Source organism: Perca flavescens, chromosome 15, assembly GCF_004354835.1.
Source record: "Perca flavescens isolate YP-PL-M2 chromosome 15, PFLA_1.0, whole genome shotgun sequence".
Classification (NCBI taxonomy): domain Eukaryota; kingdom Metazoa; phylum Chordata; class Actinopteri; order Perciformes; family Percidae; genus Perca; species Perca flavescens.
In genome coordinates, this window is record NC_041345.1 from 27349521 (window position 1) to 27369272 (window position 19752).

Here is a 19752-nt window from a genome sequence, read left to right on the forward strand (position 1 = left end):
TATTTTTGTGTGGTGAGCACAAATTTTAAAGTAATGTACGGTATTTCAATGGGAAGCATATTTCGTGATCACAGAGCGATTACGGTAGCGAGTAGTAGTGAGAAGGCGAAAATCCGCGCAGGGATGTTGGTCGGGGTGGTGGATGGGTCAAACATTACAGGACTTTCCCCCCGGAGACCGGGGGTCGCGTCCCGCGTGTGGCGGTCCGTCCTTTTGTTGTCGCCGGAGTATGGCGTTTAATTTCCCCGTTGTTGCGTCCCCCAGAGCAGCCCAGTGTCATGACAGTTCGTGAAATGGTCACGTTCGAAAATTTTGACCTGTACTACTGGATTTGGCCAAATCGGTTTCTCGTAAAAAAAGAGCAATAATAACTGCGATACACGTGCTTTATTTTCAAAAGAAACTGTCTCTGTTCCAAATGGGGTATCTTAGTGGAATAGTTACTCTCCAGACTTGAACTGGAAGAAAATCTGGTGCTTGTCTTTGAAATATCTGATTACAAGTAAGTTCCAAAAGACGTGTTTTCTTAAAATGATTAATTTTATCCCTTCAATGTATTTATATAAAGATACAAAAACGACATTAATGTGGACTGCTTCTTTTTTAAACTGTCACCTATTTTAGTCCTGTTCTATCTCCTGTATTTTTTTAGCAAGATGTCAGTACATTTATTTCCCCACGTATTGACTATGAATGTCCTCTGTCATATGAAAGTGTATTGTTTGGGTTCTTTTCTTACACTTCCATCAAGACAAATAAATACTACATCATCAATTTGATACTGTTACTCGCTAAATTTGCCAACCACAAACCATGTCTTTTAATATTCAAAAATGAACTCAAACATTACATTTCATCAATTCAATATTCAAAAAACAAAAAAGCTATTTAAACCATCAATCTACTGTATGTACCCACTATAATATCTTTGTGAACTGTATTTATTATTTAAGTGCAATCCCCCTGGTATAATGTATATTTCTGTTTTATTTATTTCTGTTCTGACTGCCTATCTTTGAATGTTTTTTTAAAAATTACATTACGCTCAGCGTCAGTGAACTCGTAGCCCGCCTGCGTCACGTGACCAGCGCGTGGTCTCCGAGTTTTGTTAAATATCTTACGTTTTGGTGTGAATACAGCTGGTAGAGACCAAAAACAGGGCTAATAGAGATTTTTTTGCCAGGTGGTATTTGTAGAATATATTTTGCAGAATATCAGTAAGAAGCCTTAAGCCGTGCTGACCTTGTTATCTCTGTTTTATAAGGCCTGTGAGAGATAAAACGTGTGTAGAGTGTGCTGGAAATGAAATTGCCCAGGAAATAATTAACACAGTAGCAAACAACCTCCTGGACAGAGGAGCGGAGAGAACAATGATGCAGTCACGATATTCCAGGTGCAGCAGAAGGGGGCGGGGGTGGACCAAAAGAGGATAAGCGAGAAGGGAAAGAGACAGGTCGGGATTAGATTCCGAAAAGACTTGTTGGTTATAGGGCGAGAGAAAATTGTCTTGAAGGAAATCTGATCCTCATGCATAAGTTGTATTCTGCTTGCAATATTATTTGCTAAAGTTTGTTATAGACCAACTGAGCGAATCCTGTGTATTGATTTCTGGTCTACCATTCAACAAACACAAAACTTAAAGGAGCGGTCTTTGAGGTGACAAATTGGAGTCAGAGAGACTCTGGCCTTTGGGGCCAGACCAGAACCGGTCACATCAAAACCTTCAGTGGCCAGAAACACAACTCTGAATAAATGATAAATGCTGCTCTGGATGTGGAAATAAGTAGCAGTGCTTCGTCTGTGCTTCGCCGCAATATAGTCTCATGTCAATATCTGCCTAGGAAATTGCCTAGTCTTAATCTGCATTGCTATTTGTACTCGTTGTGAATACGCAGGCAACAGCCTAGTAATAATTTCATTCACTACGCGACCAAAACTACATATAACATTATCAAAATCAAACTTTTGCACCACATGGCACACACTTCATTCATATTACCAGATTTTTGTCTAACCAACTACACACTGTTGGGCATAATGAAAAGCACTCTCATCTTTAGTGTGCTTTGTCATAATACTAAAATAGTTCAAATTGTAGAAAATTCTTCAGATTGTTCACATGCACAGAAATATTTGCAGATACACACACATGTTGTTGAAACATTTTTATTTTTTATTTTTCACCAAACAAGTCAGTGCAACATATGCACAGTAGATATATTTACATTGGACTGAACAAAAATATGCTCACAAAAAAACAGTAAACTGAAAAAGAAAATTGCAGAAAAAATATAAAGAAAAAAGAGGCATCATAGTGCTTACTTCCTCATTAAAGTGGTACCAATTAACCATTGAGGTTTTTGGCCAGATGGCATATTGGCAAATTAGCTCATGTAGTGTCATTTTGAATGGCAGTGTTTTGAAATGGCAAATATGTGACTTTATGTCAGATTGTTGTGTCTTATGCAGAGAACCGTGTTCAGTGCATTTAAAAAGTGCCACTTTGAATTGCAAAATGTGTGTAAAGCAGTAAATGTGTTTAGACTTTTGGAGACTTGAGAAGATATTTTGCTCTCTCTGTGTCAGTTTAAATAATTGTGCTATGCATGTCATTTTAGTGTGTTGTTAGCAAAAACAAAAAAACTGTAATCAATAGAATCAGGTCTCAGCCAGATGTCGCCCTCACTTGACTCTGAAAGCACCACCATGATGCAACTGGCTATATGTTTTCAGAAGCAAAACCATATCTGATATTTCATTTAAATATGACTGTGAATTAGATTTTTTTATTCAAATGAATCTCAATTGATAGAACAACAACATCCAGTCGATTCTTGTACAGTTTAAGACCGCAATCAACAACAAAAAGTAAATATTGCATTTTTCTTCACTGTCAGCCCAGTCCAGGCTACTGAAATAAAACAGCTTTCAGTTTCCCAGACAACATATGAGTAGGCCTTTACAATACAGCCACAGAAGACCAAGCTGAGCTAAAAAAAAGAGGAGTAGCCTAGGATAGGATATCATTTATAAAATAATTTGAATAGCCTAACGTTATACAATCAGTATTCGCATTCCGATACAGTAGGTGGCGGTAGCGGTATGCTGTTTTCCTTATTTTCTTTTTTATGAAGAAGAGTCATTCCCGTCCGGTTCATTCAACTTCAAGCAGCTGATTATCCAAACAAGTCATGGCGGAGCTAGGCGCAGAAGGATCCGCAAAACCTCTACTGACCGCGGCGGAGAAACAACTCCTCCGCCGACGACAAGAGCTCAACTACTGGAAGCAAAACGCATCGCGGATCCGCAGCCGGAACCTGGTGACCGGCCTGGCTATTGGAGCGTTTGTGGTCGGCTTGTGTATCCTTCGCTGCACTTTGTGGTCAGATAGATAGATAGCTAGCTAGCATATAAGCTAACTTATTGACGTAACACAAAATATATGAACTGTGTCCTTCGTTCAGCGGCTGAAATGATGCAAGAAAAAAATGTTAAAATGAACAATAAATTGTCGGGGCTGTAAAGTAACTTAGTCTCACAATGTATCAGAAGTTAGGTTAGTTTTAGCTGGACTTAAATTAGTCATGCTATGTCTGTAACGTTACTGGATGGTCAAGGGAGTTAAGAAAGCATTGATATTTCATGCTAACTTTAACTCAGTGGCGGTTCTACATTGAATTACACCCAGGGCGAGACCCCCCTTCGAGCCCCCCACCACCCACCACCCCAAAAAAAACAACAAAACAAACAAAAGATTATATAAAAAAAATTCTGCACAAACATGTTTAAGCGAATTTTGTATATACTATATATAGTGTATATTTATTTAAGTTCTTAACTTATACTGTCATATTTTGTGCAGAAATATTTGAGATAGAGAAAAGTGTATGTGTTTCCTGTTGTAATTGCAATAGTTAAATAACTGGATTTTCTTAAGTGTGTTTTTCAAATGTTCTAATGAAGGATTTGTGCAATTGAGAAATATAATTTTCTCTTTCACTTATGTTGTTATAATAATAATATATATATATATATATAAAAATGTGCCAAGAATACAATCAGATATATAAAAAATGTAACAAGAACCAAAAACCACTACTGCTTTAACACACTCAAAAGATATAACGTTTGTGATGTACATGTATTATAGTAGTATGTATTAATACCAAAACTCGCCGAAGCAATGAAAAGGAAATAGAGAATAAAGTCCTCTCAAAAACAACCAAGTTAAATGAGTTCATTCTATAACGTTACACTGGGCGGATAGGTGAAGTTCTCATCAAACATCAGGAATGTAACTTTTTCTCTATCTATAATCAAGATTTTTTCTTTTGTTATTTTTGGAATTGAGTCAGTTAAATGTGCAATGTGGTCCAATCCAAACATCAAATTCACGTCTTTGCATTATAACTTTTTGTCACCAGAGGGGGCCAGAGTATAGCCCGTGCCCATAATAATATACAGAAAATAATAACCCCTTATGCTTGCTGTGTAAAATCTTGTAAAAACCAAGCAGTTATTTGAATATTGATTTAAAAACAGCATTGCTTTGCTGTAACCTTTTTAACTATTAACAGATGAAATTGAAAGTCATAACAATGTGACGTGATATCTGCCAAAGCAGTTCGATTTTGGAGGATGGCTTTACTCAATATATTTTTCTTACTGTCAACAAATCCCATGAAATGACCAAAACCAATAATGCGTTAGTTAGGGCTTTTTTTTTGGACCAAATACCTCGATATCGATACCGCAACGATGTTGTAGTGTTGACTATTCACAAAATATTTACACAATGAGAGTTTAGATAAATAATCATCAGTAATGTGGATATAATGACTAAGTGGGTAAAGGCAAATAATAGAACAGTTACAACAGTCTGGTAAGTTCAGAAAATGACATCACTTTACTGTAATGCAGCCTTTAAAACCAGGAAAAGACAACATTTATGCCATATTACGATATAACGATATCCAAAATCTAAGACGATAGATAGGATCAAGTCAGTCAATTGATTTTGGTCTTTTGATGGGATTTGTTGACTGTAAGTAACCCAGAATATTACATTCCTCAAACTCAAGAGGACATGACAGCTGCTTTATTGTCACCTGCAAAGGCCCACATCCAAATATTGTAACGTCTTAATTCCAAAAGAGAATTAGGAAGACAATTTGTTCTATATCAGGAAACTCGAAACCGTTGTTCTTTTTAACAGGCGTGTGACGTTGTTTTCGCGACAGTACGTCGCGTTCTCGCGATAACACGCAACGTGCCGAGGCCACGTGGTGGGTATGTTTACATCAGCTGTATACAGTGTAGGCATACACGTGGATAGCTGAAAATGCGTACAATAACACGCCATTTGGCTTTATGAAAGTGGCATGTATATTTACGCAAAGTCATGATGCCATGTTGGAAAATCCGAATCGGCCTAGAAAGTTGTAATCGGTGCATCTCTAAAAACAAGTGATATGCGAAAACTTTTGTATCGTGAAAACGATATTATTAGCGATAAATAAACGCAGTTCTGCTTTCCTGCTGCTTTCAGCATTCTGCTAAAATCCAACAAATTGCGTGTTGAACATAAAACAACTGAACGGAAATCATTTCCAACATTTTTTATCCCGAAGAAATGCGATATGTCGCAGCTTTTCCCCGACGTGTTTATCGCGCCAGTAGACGACAAACCGTACATACTGTATATTGTGAAGCCATAGTTGCTATCAGCCAGCTGCATCCTCAGCTACCAAAATATTTTTAGGGGGAAATGTCCTCTGCGTATTGCATCTGCGTCCACATGTCCAGCTCAGGCACCGATGTCATCCAAGCCCTGTGCCAGTTCGTTTAAGAATATTAATGCACATTTTCGGCTCCCCAGAAGAAAAAAAATCCCAATAAGAAACTGTACATGGCTGTTTTCAAAGTGTTATCGGGCTTTCCTTTGACCTACACCTGTCCAGTCAGCTACACCATCCTGTCCGTCAAACAGGAGAGAATCATGGACGAGTTGGACGAAGAAGCCAAGGTCCACATCATCAGAGGGCCGCGGACCGGCGCCAACTCCTGATGGCACCGACCATGAACCGTCCTGGACTTGCTGTAGAGTTGGATGCATAGACTGTATGGTGACATCGCTGTGGCATGTGATGAGGCACGTCTGCTGAGCTTACTAAAGACACATTTCCATTTCATTTCAACTTCATTTTTGTTGTTGTTGTTGTTGGGGGATTTCCATTTGGAAACAGCTGTGGATAGTGGGGCTGGGACGATATGCGCTTGTCCCGATTCCATTCTTTCACGATACATGGGTGCAGATTTGACTTGTATTGCAATTTTCATGGATTGCGATTCAATAGCATTGAGTGTTGCGATTTTTTAATTTAATTTTTTCCTTTAACAAAACAAAAGTTGAATGATTAATACACCTCTAGAGACAACATATCATGATACATAATAGTTTTCTAAGAAGAATGCACGTCACATGTCAGTCAGTCAGACATTTATTTTATTTATAAAGAAGAACATAACATGGATTCTCTGCGTTTTCTGCTTTCCGTCAGATTCGCTGGAAATGGATATGATGTAGTCGCCGTCGGCGGTACCGTATAAACAGAAAATACGTGAATATACTACGTGATATAATACGTGAATCATTGGTAAAAAACATAAATACTGATTGTGGGGAAAAGAATGGATTTTAAAAATCGTCACACAAAAAAAATCACGATACATAGGATTAGGATTTTTGATTAACAGTGGATAGCATCGGGGTACCACCTCGGTCAACGTTCCGAGCGAGCAGAGCCAATACTAGGAGGAGGAGTTTAAACACTGCTTGACCATTGATTGGTCAAAGAGATGTCAAGCTAATGTCAATAGTGACCACAATTTCTTGAGGAACTCGGGACAGATTTAAAAAAATAAAAAATGGCAGCCTGCAAACCGCGCCAGGGTCAATTGACAAAGTCCAGACGTTCCTCTGTTTGGTTTCCGATGAAAGGATCCAGGATCTCAAAGAAAACCAAATTTGAGGAAAACACCTGGTACCAAAAGTGAGCCGAGTCGAGCTGAACCGTGCTGTAGAATCGAGGCATTACATACAACCTGCCACTCCAGTTTATATGAGGAAATTACAAATGTTTTCATTGCTTCTTTTCTGTTTGGAAATACATTTAAAAAAATATATATCTGTTGTCGAAATTATTGTTCTGAACTATTTTCTGGATTAATATCAACCTACTTTGAATAAAGCATAGCCTCGACATATTGTGGAACGTCCATCATTTCCTAATGAATTCACTTTAAAAAATGTGTACTTTGGCACTAATTATAGCGATGTCAGCAGTATGCAGTACAGTATGTACCTGGTACAACAGCCTTTTACAAATCTATCTATATATATATATATATATATATATATATATATATATAGGTCAATTTCGATTGAAAAATAATTGATATCTAATCCATTAAGCAGCTCTTATTAACCCTTGTTTTGTTTTCCTGGGTCCAAATTTTGAATTTAAACCGTAAGAAGCATTTGTCGCTTTTCCCGTTTTTCTTCTTTCTTTTTTTTGTGCCGTGTTCTTTTTTTTTTGCACGTTTTTTTGAAGCTTTTTCCGATGTTTTGTCACTTCTCCGGAGGTCTTTGTCGATTTCATTTATTTTTTTCTGCATTTTTGATTTTTCCGACATTTTTGTCACTTTTTTCAACGTTCTTTTATCAATTCTTTTTATCAAATGAAAATGAAAATTTAATAAAACACCCACATTCCATGAAAGTAGTGAACTGATCATTAATTTTACTTGTGAAGAGCGTTTGCAGCGAGCCGTCCACATTATTATTTTTTGACAATTTGGTTGAAAGAACCCCAACTTTCTGATACAGAAACCTTTTGAAAAAAAAATGGGTCAAATTTGACCCGAGGACAACAGGAGCATTAAATAATACCTGATCTTCAGAGAAATTCTCACCAATGGTCTCTGTGGTGGAAATAACAGCGAAACATCAAACATTTGAAGTGGTTTTCTTTGTGGTGTGATGGATTGAAGAGTAATTGTTAAAGTAGAAATGCATTTTATTGTGAGAAAAACAAAGTATCTTCTCCCCAATGTTCTAATTGACTGCAATTGCGGCACACTGAATATGGAATCAGATGAATCTTAATATTAATAAATGCTGACAAAAGGATTCCCAAATGTATTTTGTAATTTATGTTTGAATGACTAGCCAACAGCTGGGATGCCAGCTTGGCTTGAGCAGATAGCCCCTGTCAAACATTGGATTTTTACTAAAGTGAACTTCTGCATTCCAGTCAAAGTTGGAGGTCGGGATTTCCCAATTTCAAGTGTCCAAAATCCGACCGACAAAGGTCCAGGTGTGCAACGCCAAACATAAATAAAAAACATGGCTGACCGTGACAAACTGATGTTTCACTGGCAAGTGCAACACCACAACATTACACATCATAAGCCCCCTTGCAGAGGCTCTGTAAAGTATAGATAGAAATGAAACGGAGGAGGAAAAATGGAAGAAAAAAAAACTTGACACCAATATACATTTTATTTTACGGCACATTTACTTAATACTCAGCTTTAAAAATATGATTTTACTTAAATACATGCAAACATACTTTACATTGTCTTTTGCCATTCTCTTAGTTGAAAGTTTACCATTTACAAAATGCACATCCATGGGTGACATCAGGCAACAACTCCTACTTCATGAAGCTGGGCTTGATGGATTTACATAAAACATTAAACTGCATTTATAGAGGAAGTAGTCTATTCTGATATATATTTCCCACATGACATAATTACCTACCAGACTTGAAATTAAATGTATATGGCCATATGTCAAAGAATAAGTCAAGGTGAGTGTGTGACTGAAAAGACATTTGTTAATCAGATACAAAGTGACTGTGCATTTGAATGTGTGGGTGTGTTAGAACCAACATTCAAACCTGTGTTGTTGGCACGTATATCAGGTACAAGTCACTCAATAGTTGGAGAATAATAAAATTTCATACAATTATGAATATGTTGTAAATAATAAACAGTGCTTATCTGCACACTCCCCTTCAGAGAGCCCATTTCAATAAACATAATTTCACACACCTGTTCCAATTGGTGAACATGTTTAATGCAAAACCAGTCAGTACAGAGGATATCATAAACAAAAAAAATCCAAAGCTCAATAAGTTGTAATAGTGGCGGGAGTTCTTGGTTTTGAGAGCTTGTTCAAAGGCTCAACCTGGCCTAGTATACTGCAGAATAAAACGATTGAACTGTTTCGTACTGCATACTACTGATGAACACAGTATACAGAAGCTACTGCTTACAGCAGTCGTCTATAGTGTGTAGTAGATGATTTCGAAAACGACTAATGTAATAGGGGATATTTTAAAACAGGTAATTTCCTGCATTCTGGTGAACTTTATGCACCAATTTCTGCCTTTTTCTGCATCAGTTTATGGTGAAATTGTCTTAATTTATATAAAGGAAAACAGGTGACAATATACAATACAGTGTATATATATATATATAAATGGGTTACAATGCAGTAAGGCAGCCAGGCATTGTGTATACCTTTTAAATATTCTCCTGTAGATCTGTTTTTATAATTTAATGCTATACCTGATGAGTCAACCAACATTTAGGCATTATTTTCAATTCCCTTTCTTTTGTTAATTTATTCTTTAAATGTGCATGTGATACCTGTTCAACTCAATCATGCATTAATTAATTTTAATTAATTTACCTTATCCTGGACACTGCAGCAGCCCATATGTGTTTCTGCAAAAATGCCTGCTCACGTTAAAAACTTTCTGCACAATCAAAATATTACTCATCCCATCTGTGATATCTGAGAGTTGGAGATAGTTGTAATATTTTGAGAGAGAAAGTTGTAATATTACAAGACTGAAGTGGTAATTTAACACGTTAACATCCACCGGGTCGCCAGGATTTCTCTGGTCAAATCTTTACCGGTCCAATCAGCGAACAGAGGGAGTGACTGAGAACCGTGACGTTGAGGTCGTGCGCTAGTTTGAGTTGTAGTTCCGTAATGGCGGCGGAGAAAGATGCGAGCGAAGCTATTCGCTCCATTGTGGCAACGCTGCCAAATATCCAGAAGTTAAAGACAGGCTAGTAAAATTATAGATATGACAGAAAATACAGAAAAGCATAAAAGGTCTCCTTTAATGAAAATGTTGCAAACACTAACATCTAACTACAACAATGACTTCATTATATATTTGAACTTATTTGGAGAATATACAGCTTTGATGACTGGGGTGGAGAATTAAATCAAATAAGATAAAAAAAAAGATTAGACTAACAAATTTCTAGTTTCCATGGCCTCCACCTCTGCTTAACCTTTCCCTCTCTGTGTGTGTGTGTGTGTGTGTGTGTGTGTGTGTGTGTGTGTGTGTGTGTGTGTGTGTGTGTGTGTGTGTGTGTGTGTGTGTGTGTGTGTGTGTGTGTGTGTGTGTGTGTGTGTGTGTGTGTGTGTGTGTGTGATTACTCAAGCAGAGTCAGGTGTGTCGGTCCTGAGTGGAGCTTCACCAGCTGACTCCCATTCTACAATCAAGCCTTCCTTTCTCCTTGTTTGCAGATGATGGAACAATTTGGAGGGGAAAAAAAAGGGTAGAAACACATAACAAAGAAATTACAAGAGGCGTTAAATAAAATAATGGACTGGGGAAGAAAGTGGGGATTTAAAAATATCAACAGAAAAACATGCATTTGATTTGGGCTACAAGACAGGCCTGCTTGGTTCTTTCGCAAAATCATTGCCAAGATATACAAACTATACGTTTGAGGCATTTGCTCTCTAACTTGGACGTTTAGGGAACGATTGATGAGATTGCTACGCAAGAAGTACACATGGCGAGACACTGGTAAGAGCTAATTATGTTTAACCATATATCCAGCTGATTTAAATAGCTCACGTTACTGTAATGTGTGAACAGTTAACTTCATTTCTTAATTATTTTTTTATTATATTTTCTTTAATTAATTAAAGAAATTCAAAACAACCCTATCCTGCAATCCTACAATCGCTGGCTTTGCACTGTTGTAAGATGTGGCAAATGGAGACAGATGGCAAGAAGACAACAAGGATGAGTGGCTTACAAGCCGGTTCAGGCTGCCCGGAGCCCTTATGTTTTCTCACCTCGCAGTTTTCCCTGGATTAGGGTGGCACCTAAATCATGGTTGCAGCTGTCGCTGTGGTCCTTCTAGGCGTCCTGCTATACCTTGCTACTTCCTGCTGTGCCCTGCAGTGCCCTGCAGTGCCCTGCTACGCCATGCAGTGCCCTGCTACGCCATGCAGTGCCCTGCAGTGCCCTGCTACGCCCTGCTATGCCTTGCAGTGCCCTGCTACGCCCTGCTATGCCCTGCAGTGTCCTGCTATATCCTGCTACGTCCTGCTATGTCCTGCTATACCCTGCTACACCCTGCAGTGCCCTGCTATGCCCTGCTACACCCTGCTGTGCCCTGCTACGTCCTGCTATGCCCTGCTATGTCCTGCTATACCCTGCTATGCCCTGCAGTGCCCTGCTATGCCCTGCAGTGCCCTGCTATGTCCTGCTATACCCTGCTACACCCTGCTATGCCCTGCTACACCCTGCTATGCCCTGCAGTGCCCTGCTATGCCCTGCTACACCCTGCAGTGCCCTGCTATGCCCTGCTACACCCTGCTACACCCTGCAGTGCCCTGCTATGCCCTGCCGCGCAGTGCCCTGCTACGTCCTGCTACGCCCTCCAGCGCCCTGCAGTGCCCTGCTACATCATGCTACTACATGAACTACTACAACTACTATTTCTAGTCTTAGTTCTATAATCTTTATTGTGACTATAATTGCCACTGTTCATCACACCCCCAACCGGCACCGTCAGACAAACCGTCCCACCAAAAGCCTGAGTCTGTCCAAGGAAGTTTTACTCACCACTGTCGCGCTAAATGCTTGCTCTTGTGGGAATTGTTGGGTCTTTGTAAATTATAGAGTGTAGTCTAGACCTACTCTATCTGTAAAGTATCTCGAGATAACCCTTATTATGATTTGATACTATAAATTGAATTGAATTGTGCTGTTTTGAGTCCAACGTTACAGAGAGAAGCACTCTGAGAAACCACGCTGTGCCTGTCCCACTTCAAGGGGGATCGGCTCCGGTGGTCTCTTTCTCACACGTGGCAAAAAACACTCTCTCCATGTAGCGCCAGGTGCATATTTTTGCATTAATTTTAATATTGGACAATTTCTTTTTAATTTTTGCCACGGTCCGAAACTTCTGAGGCTTGAGCATTAACTGCATCTGCAACATGTTGCCACGCTACATCTTTTTTGGCATCAGTAATGCCCACACTGTGTCCTCCCTCTTTTCCTCTTTTCCACCTCTACAACAACAACTACAACTTCACGTTGAGGGAAATTCCTTTGTTTAGTTTTCCTCTCGATCTGCTAATGTTGTCGGTGTAAATGAATATTAATCCGGGGCGTTTTACTGACTATATACAAGTAGTCTCGCATTGCCAGACCTTCCTCCACAGCGCTGCGGAGGAGGGTCTGGCTAGTCCACACCGCATTCCGGGATGGAAGGAAAACGTGCTCTGGTTTATTGGCATTTCTTTAAACCAATCACAATCGTCTGGGCGGAGCGGAGCCACGGTGCCGCTGCAAAATAGCCTCGTGAAGGAACTTGTTTTGATGGAACTTGTGTACGTTCAAAAGTTGTTTTAGTCGTGCAACAGAAAACTCGGATTGGACAGATAGTCTAGCTAGCTGTCTGGATTTACCCTGCAGAGATCTGAGGAGCAGTTAACCATAGTCCTCAGAGGCAGGCAGATTTTTATTTTTTAAGGCCAGTTATTTCATGGATCCAGGATACTATGCATCCTGATAAAGTTCAATTTGCCTTTGGAATTAAAATAGCCCCCCCACATCATCGCACCTCACCATACCTAGAGATTGGCATGGGGTACTTTCCATAAAATCATCTCTCAATGCAAATCAAACCAGCTATTAGGCTAACTGAAATAAAACCATGCCAATCTCTAGGTATGGTGAAGGGTATGTTATGATGTGGGGCTATTTTAATTTAACATTTAACATAGGGGTGGACTGACTTTTGTTGCCAGCGGTTTAGACATTAATGGCTGTGTGTTGAGTTATTTTGAGAGGACCGCACATTTACACTGTTATACAAGCTGTACACAGTGTAATTTCTTGAGTGTTGTCCCATTAAAAGATATAATGAAATATTTACAAACATGTGGGGGGTGTACTCACTTTTGTGAGATACTGTATTTGTGCTCATCATCATATGTACATTTTATGTACTGGTGTTATTGTTGGATACATTGTGAATACATATTTCTAAAATTGTATGATGTTTTTGTTGAGTTATTATTACACAATACTTTTTTCTGACCTTTTTGAATCTTGCCCCCAACAAATAACCCATATTACAAAAAAACACTAAGACTAAAACTAATAAAAACTAAACTAAAACTAACCTTTTTTTTAAAGATTATTTTTTGGGCATTTTTAGGCCTTTTATTCAACAGAACAGCTGAAGACATGAAAGTGGAGAGAGAGAGGGGGAATGACATGCAGCAAAGGGCCACGGGTCAGAGTCGAACCCAGGCCCGCTGCGTCGAGGAGTAAACCTCTATATATGGGCGCCCGCTCTACCAACTGAGCTATCCGGGCACCTTTAAAACTAAGCATTTTCAAAAAATAAAAACTAAGCTAAACTAGCAAACCTGCTTTAAAAACTAAATAAAACTAAACTGAATTTGAAGACAAAGTCAAAACAAAATAAAAAACCTAATGAAAAATGCAAAACTATAATAACCTTGGTGCGTATGCACGTCCTCTGTTTCGTCCACATGCCACTTTTGACACAAATCCGCTGTTTTAGAAATGCGGTCCCAGGTATTCCATTGGTTCCCAAGTTTGCTGTACAACAACAAATACCATAATGTAAGGCCTACAAGGACTAAGGAACAAACACTAAGGTATGATAAGCTCTGCTTTGCATGGATGCTGGAACTCAGCTGGGAGACGGGAAGAGACCGAGACGGAGAGGATGTTGTGCGACCTTGTGAATGTCATGGGTGGCACGATTTCTCTGCAAATCAGCTAGGTTTTGCACATAGCTCTGATTGGTCTAGTCAGTCTATCTGGGCTGTGATTGGTGCAGCCGGTCTGTGAAATGAGTATTTAATGGACTTGACTGTGACACATCCGTACCTGAAAACCCAGAGATTCAAAGCTGGCATCCCTGCGGTCATCGTCCGAGGTGAGTGCTGCTGTAGAAACCGAAAATAAACTCAAAAACAACCCTTTTTAAAAGGGAATGTTGTAGTGACTCTTAATAATCCAGAGACCTCATTATTAACTGTTTAATAGGCACTATTTCTTTGGTAGTTCAAGTTAAATCAGCTTCTGTCAAGTATAAAAAGTCCAGCTTTACAAGCTTTATCAGATGATTCACATTTTGTTGTTACATATTTCATCTAACGAAATGTTGAAAAGAAATCTACATGTGACTGCAGGTATACGGAATACTTCCTGTGGATAACATGATGAGGAAAATCTGCATTCTAGTGGCCCTGTTGCTGCTCTTTCCTGCTCCTGGGGTGTCAAATCTGAGACCTAGCACGTTTATGCAAACGAGTTTCGACAGTTCCTCTTCGACCTGGAAAAATGCACAGACCTTCTGCAGAGGACAAAACTTAGACCTGGTCACCATCAGCAGTGCAAAAGAGAATCAGAACTTTGTCAGTGGCCAGGGATGGATCGGACTATACCGAGAGAATTCAACCTCTACGTGGAAATGGTCCAGAGGAGCCGAGATAGCCGACTACACCAACTGGAAGACCAGTAAGCATGGCTAGAACGTAATAGGGGTGGGGAATAAAATCGAAAATCCTATGTATTGTGATTTTTGTGACTATTCTAGAACTGATTCTTTTTTGTTAGAATCGTGAATTTTTTTTTTCTTCTTTTTTAAACCAATGATTGATCTAAATCTTTTCCGTTTATACGGTACCACCGTCGGCGACTACATCATGTCTGTTTCCAGCTAAACAGAGCAAAAGCAGAAAATGCATGATCTTTGTCACAACTGAAATAAATGTCAGACTGACTGACATGTGATGTGCATCCTTCTTAGAAAACAATTAGTTTTTAGAAATGTCTCATGATATAGTGCACGTGTCAAACTCTAGGCCTGCGGGCCAAATCCGGCCCCTCGTAGATTATGATCCGGCCCACATATCAATTTAGGTTCACAATACATTTTGGCCCACCTAGTTTTTGTCGCTTTTTCTGACCTTGTTTTTTTTGACGATTTCTAACTTTTTCCGACGTCACTTTTGCCGACGTTTTTGTCACTTTTTGGGGCATTATTTTTTTCAATGATGGCTGAGGAACTTTTTCCTGAATTCTTTAGGACTTTATGTGGACCAAACTGTGAGTGAGAAGACTATATGACACATGCAATAATACAGTCAAAGATATTTGAGTTTTTTGATTAAATAAAAACCTATCAATAAAGTAAACATGTCTGGCCCTTGATGTGATTATTTTCCAGTGTGGCCCTTAGTGAAGTTGAGTTTGACACCACTGATATAGTGTCTCTACAAGTGTATTATTCAACTTTTGTTTTTGTTCAAGAAGGAAAAGAAAATCGCAACGCTCAATACTAATGTATCGCAATACTTCTAGAATCGCGATGAATGAAAATCGCGATACAAATCCAATCGGCAGCCATGTATCGTTAATGAATCGAATCGGGGCAAAAGCACATCGTCTTAGCCCTTGCTATCAGGCTTTTAGAACTGTAACAAAAAAATTATTTTAGAAATAATGTCTGATCATTTTCACCACACCATTACCAATGGTAATATTTGTGGATTCATATTTATTTATTTATTTATTTGTTTGATATACATCCCATGATTCAGGACAGGACACATTTTCATTTTGGCACTTGCTTTTGGTACAAAAACATTGTTCATCCTTTAACATATGAAGTGTTTTAATAAAAGCACTATATATGACCACATTAAATCATTTATGCACTTGTAGTGTTTAATGGCCAAATCGATTGTAGTAACTTATATTGAGGGGACGGTTTTGCAATAATTTTCTTAGTCGGGGGGAAATGTAAAAATGTACATTCTGACTGTTTTTGTTCTGACTAGTACTACTATATTTGTAATGGGAATCCAGTCACGTGCCCCTACTGTACCTACTCTTACTATTCTTGCAGATGAACCAAAAGTTGGTGAGGACTGTGCTTTTAAGGACAGCGGTGTACTACAATGGAAGAGCGATCACTGTGAAAACAGACACAGTACGATGTGTGACGAAGAGACGCTGGTTCTGGTGAAGGAGAACAAGACGTGGGAGCAGGCATTAAACCACTGCAGGACTCTGGAGGCGGTGGACTTGAGTAAGCCTGCCACTGCTTACCCAAACTACCGCTATGACCTGGCCACCCTGCTCACTTCAGATGACCACGTCTACGCACGAGAGAAGGCACAAGATGCTACCACTAATGAGGTAGGGCAGTTTTCCAGATATGTCCTTCGCCGAAAAACGCTCCCAGATGTCGTTTGTACAAGCAAAAGTTACGACCTATAATTACGTTTCTAGTGACAGCGCCCTCTAGTGGTAATTATGACGGGAGCAAAGCAGGAAGTAACGCGATGAACTAAAGTGCGCCAAAATGTCCACATAATGACGTAGGTTGCGTTGGTGGATGGTTCAGACAAACACAGGACTGGGTTTGAATCCTGATTGAAAGTTAAAGTAAACAGCAATTTAAAAAAATATATATAATAAAAATAATAAAATTCACTTAGCCAAAGTCATGTGCATAACAATCAGGAAGTAAAGTAACGTCTAATTTAAACCCAAACCACAACCTTTTTTTAATTTAACTAAGTGATTTTGGTGCCTAAACATAACCAAACTGCGACCATTTTTTAACTTAAAGGGGCGCTATGCAGTTTTGGCCATTTCTGGCGCTTTTTGCTGGCAGGTTTCTCTATAGAGCTTCCCCCTACAGCTTCAGATTAGATATTTAGCTGTTCCTGTGTTTACTTGTGTCTGACTCCTCACTCGGTCAGTCTGCCGTTTCCTCTTTCTCTGTTCCTCCGACAATACTTTCCTAGCTTTCTCTTCTTTTTTTTTTGCCGGCTCAGCCATGACGATAGTGTGGAAAAACTCAATCGCTACCAGCCGGTTCCTGATGGGGGGGCGTGCATGTGTGCAGTGCCGTAAAGCAGTTTGTTACATTGCGAGACCTGATATCACGCGATACTTCCTGACGCTGAGGCCACCGGGCCGCCAGCCGAAAGTTGCAAGGGTAGTTTTTCTGCTCACTGGCGCCAGGGGGGGAGCAAGACAACCACCATTCAACCCCAAAAAAGTCATTCCAGTGACTTTGAAGCTGTTCAGTTAAGGTAAATTAAGCTAAAAAATCTGCATAGTTCCCCTTTAACTAAGTAATTTTGGTGCTTAAACATAACCAAACAGCGACCATTTCACAACGTCAAAGACGTGTTTAAATTCGCGACCTTTACGTCTAAAGCTGCGCCCGACGTTCTCTGGTTTAAATATACGGTAGTATTCTCGCCCCCGCTAGGGGCGCTATTATATTAAAACGCTCCTGCGGGTCGCATTAGGGGGTAGGGAACAAACGACCCATATCATTGTATGGTTTGGAGGACCTGTTGTACATTTGTGTTATTGAGCAACTCCTCCTCTGTGTTTACACCCCTCTGCTAACTGTTGCTAGGTGTGGACGGGCCTGCGTTACCTGGCTGGTCGGTGGCTGTGGGTGGGAGGAGAACAAGTGCAGTACCAGGATATTAAAAGTTGCCAGACTCTGACAAACTGTGGCATCCTGGTGAAGACCGGCACCACCCAGTTTGAGACCATGGACTGCATGTCGAAAAGGAACTTCCTCTGTTACAAGAAGCCTTGAACATAACATAACAATGAATGTCTGTCATTCTTTAAGAAAGTCTATTTCTTCCTTCCCAGTTCATGTTTTAATTTTGTGATTACTGTAAAATTTCACAACAACATCATCTTTTTAATATGTCCAAAAGGTTAGGGTTTCAGAAATCATGTCATCAGTCATCTTTAAAAAAACAAAAAAGAAAAGAGAAGAAAATTAAGAATGTATAAGTCTATATATATTTAGAATGGGACATATATTTATATTCTGTTTTATTCTCCCCATGAGTTTGCTGGGTTTACTTTTTGTACTGCACGTGGAACAAAGACATTACAGCTGTAAATGAATGAATAAAATGAAATACATTTGCAAGTCATGCTGTGACATTATATTTCAATTTATATATTTGAAATGTAAGTATAGTTTAATAAATATTCCATAGCATGTGTAATCATTTTGTTAGTAAGCATTATGTACCTAAATCGAAATTGGTCCTACATGATCAACCTCCCCTTTGTGTTAGAGCTGTGTGACTTGTATTTTTTTAGGCCATGTGGAACCATATGGTAATGTTCCAACATGGCCGCCAGGGGATGCTATGATGCTTCAGCAAATCATCCATCAGTGGGACGAGACACACTTTACTTAGTTCAGACTGCTAAATCCTCCATGGAGATTTCATCACCTGCAGCTTTGAGACACTACTTTTCGGTTTGCCTGCAGGGAATGAAATCCTCTCAGATCGCTGCAGAACTCACTGGACTTAACCTTTAACCACCATGTGTTATCACTGAGAGGAGAGAAAATATGTGTAGTTTTTGCTGTGTGCGTGTATACAATGCAGGGGTGGGTTTCAAAACCTTTGAATGGAGCCATACTGGGGCTCAGTTTGGAGAAGGGACCTCATCTGGTAAATGAGTGAAAAAGCATTCAGACTTCCATTCAACAAATAATCATTCAACAACATTTTAAACTTTCTTTCGTCATTTGTCTTTGCAGTCATGTTGCTTCTTTTTGTAGTCGTTTCACAGCATGTCTCTTTGTAGTAGTTTTGTTTGTCTTTGTAATTGTTTTATTTCTCTCTAATTTTAACATCTCCTTTTTTAGTTATTTTACATCTCTTTGTAGTCCTTTTTATGTCTCATTGTAGTCCTTTTATGTCTCATTGTAGTCATTTTCGTTCTCTTTGTGGTTATTGGTGTCTCTTTATGGTATTTTTTTGTCTCTTTGTAGTTGTTTTGTTTGTCTTTGTAGTCATTTTTTTTTTCTTTGTAGTCGTTTTGCATCTCTGATATTTTTGTTTCTCTTTGTAGTCATGTTGTTTCTCTTTGTAGTCAATTAGTTTCTCTTTGTAGTCATTTTGTTTCTCTTTAGTCATTTTGTTTCTCTTTGTAGTCATGTTGTTTCTCTTTGTAGTCAATTAGTTTCTCTTTGTAGTCATTTTGTTTGATTTTTTTTCTCTTTGTAGTCATTTTGTTTCTCTTTGTAGTCATTTTGCTTTTCTTTGTAATTGTTTGATTGACTTTCCAACAACACATTTTAATGCAGAGGTTTTGATACTAACAAGCCAATTACCTATGACCTTCTGACTCTGGTTGGGACCTGTAGGACCCGTGGCCATCCCTCTGGGCCTGACTCATGCCTGAATCTATGTTTGGGTATATAGCCATGTGGGGATTTTCCCACAAATCTCTGGAGATAAGCGTGCTTTTCTACCACATCTGAATTGAGCCCTGTATCCGCAATAGTATTACCTGGAGACCTCTAATA

The 19752-nt window shown here is 39.2% G+C and overlaps 1 protein-coding gene across 1 annotated transcript; it reads left to right on the forward strand.

Moving 5' to 3' along the window:
• Nucleotides 1-3137: 3137 nt before the first annotated feature.
• coa3b (cytochrome C oxidase assembly factor 3b) lies at nucleotides 3138-7264 on the forward strand. The gene is made up of 2 exons (XM_028599704.1): nucleotides 3138-3360; nucleotides 5961-7264. Exons 1-2 carry the CDS (start codon nucleotides 3192-3194, stop codon nucleotides 6065-6067), a joined length of 276 nt encoding a protein of 91 aa, XP_028455505.1. The 5' UTR covers nucleotides 3138-3191; the 3' UTR covers nucleotides 6068-7264.
• Nucleotides 7265-19752: the final 12488 nt, after the last annotated feature.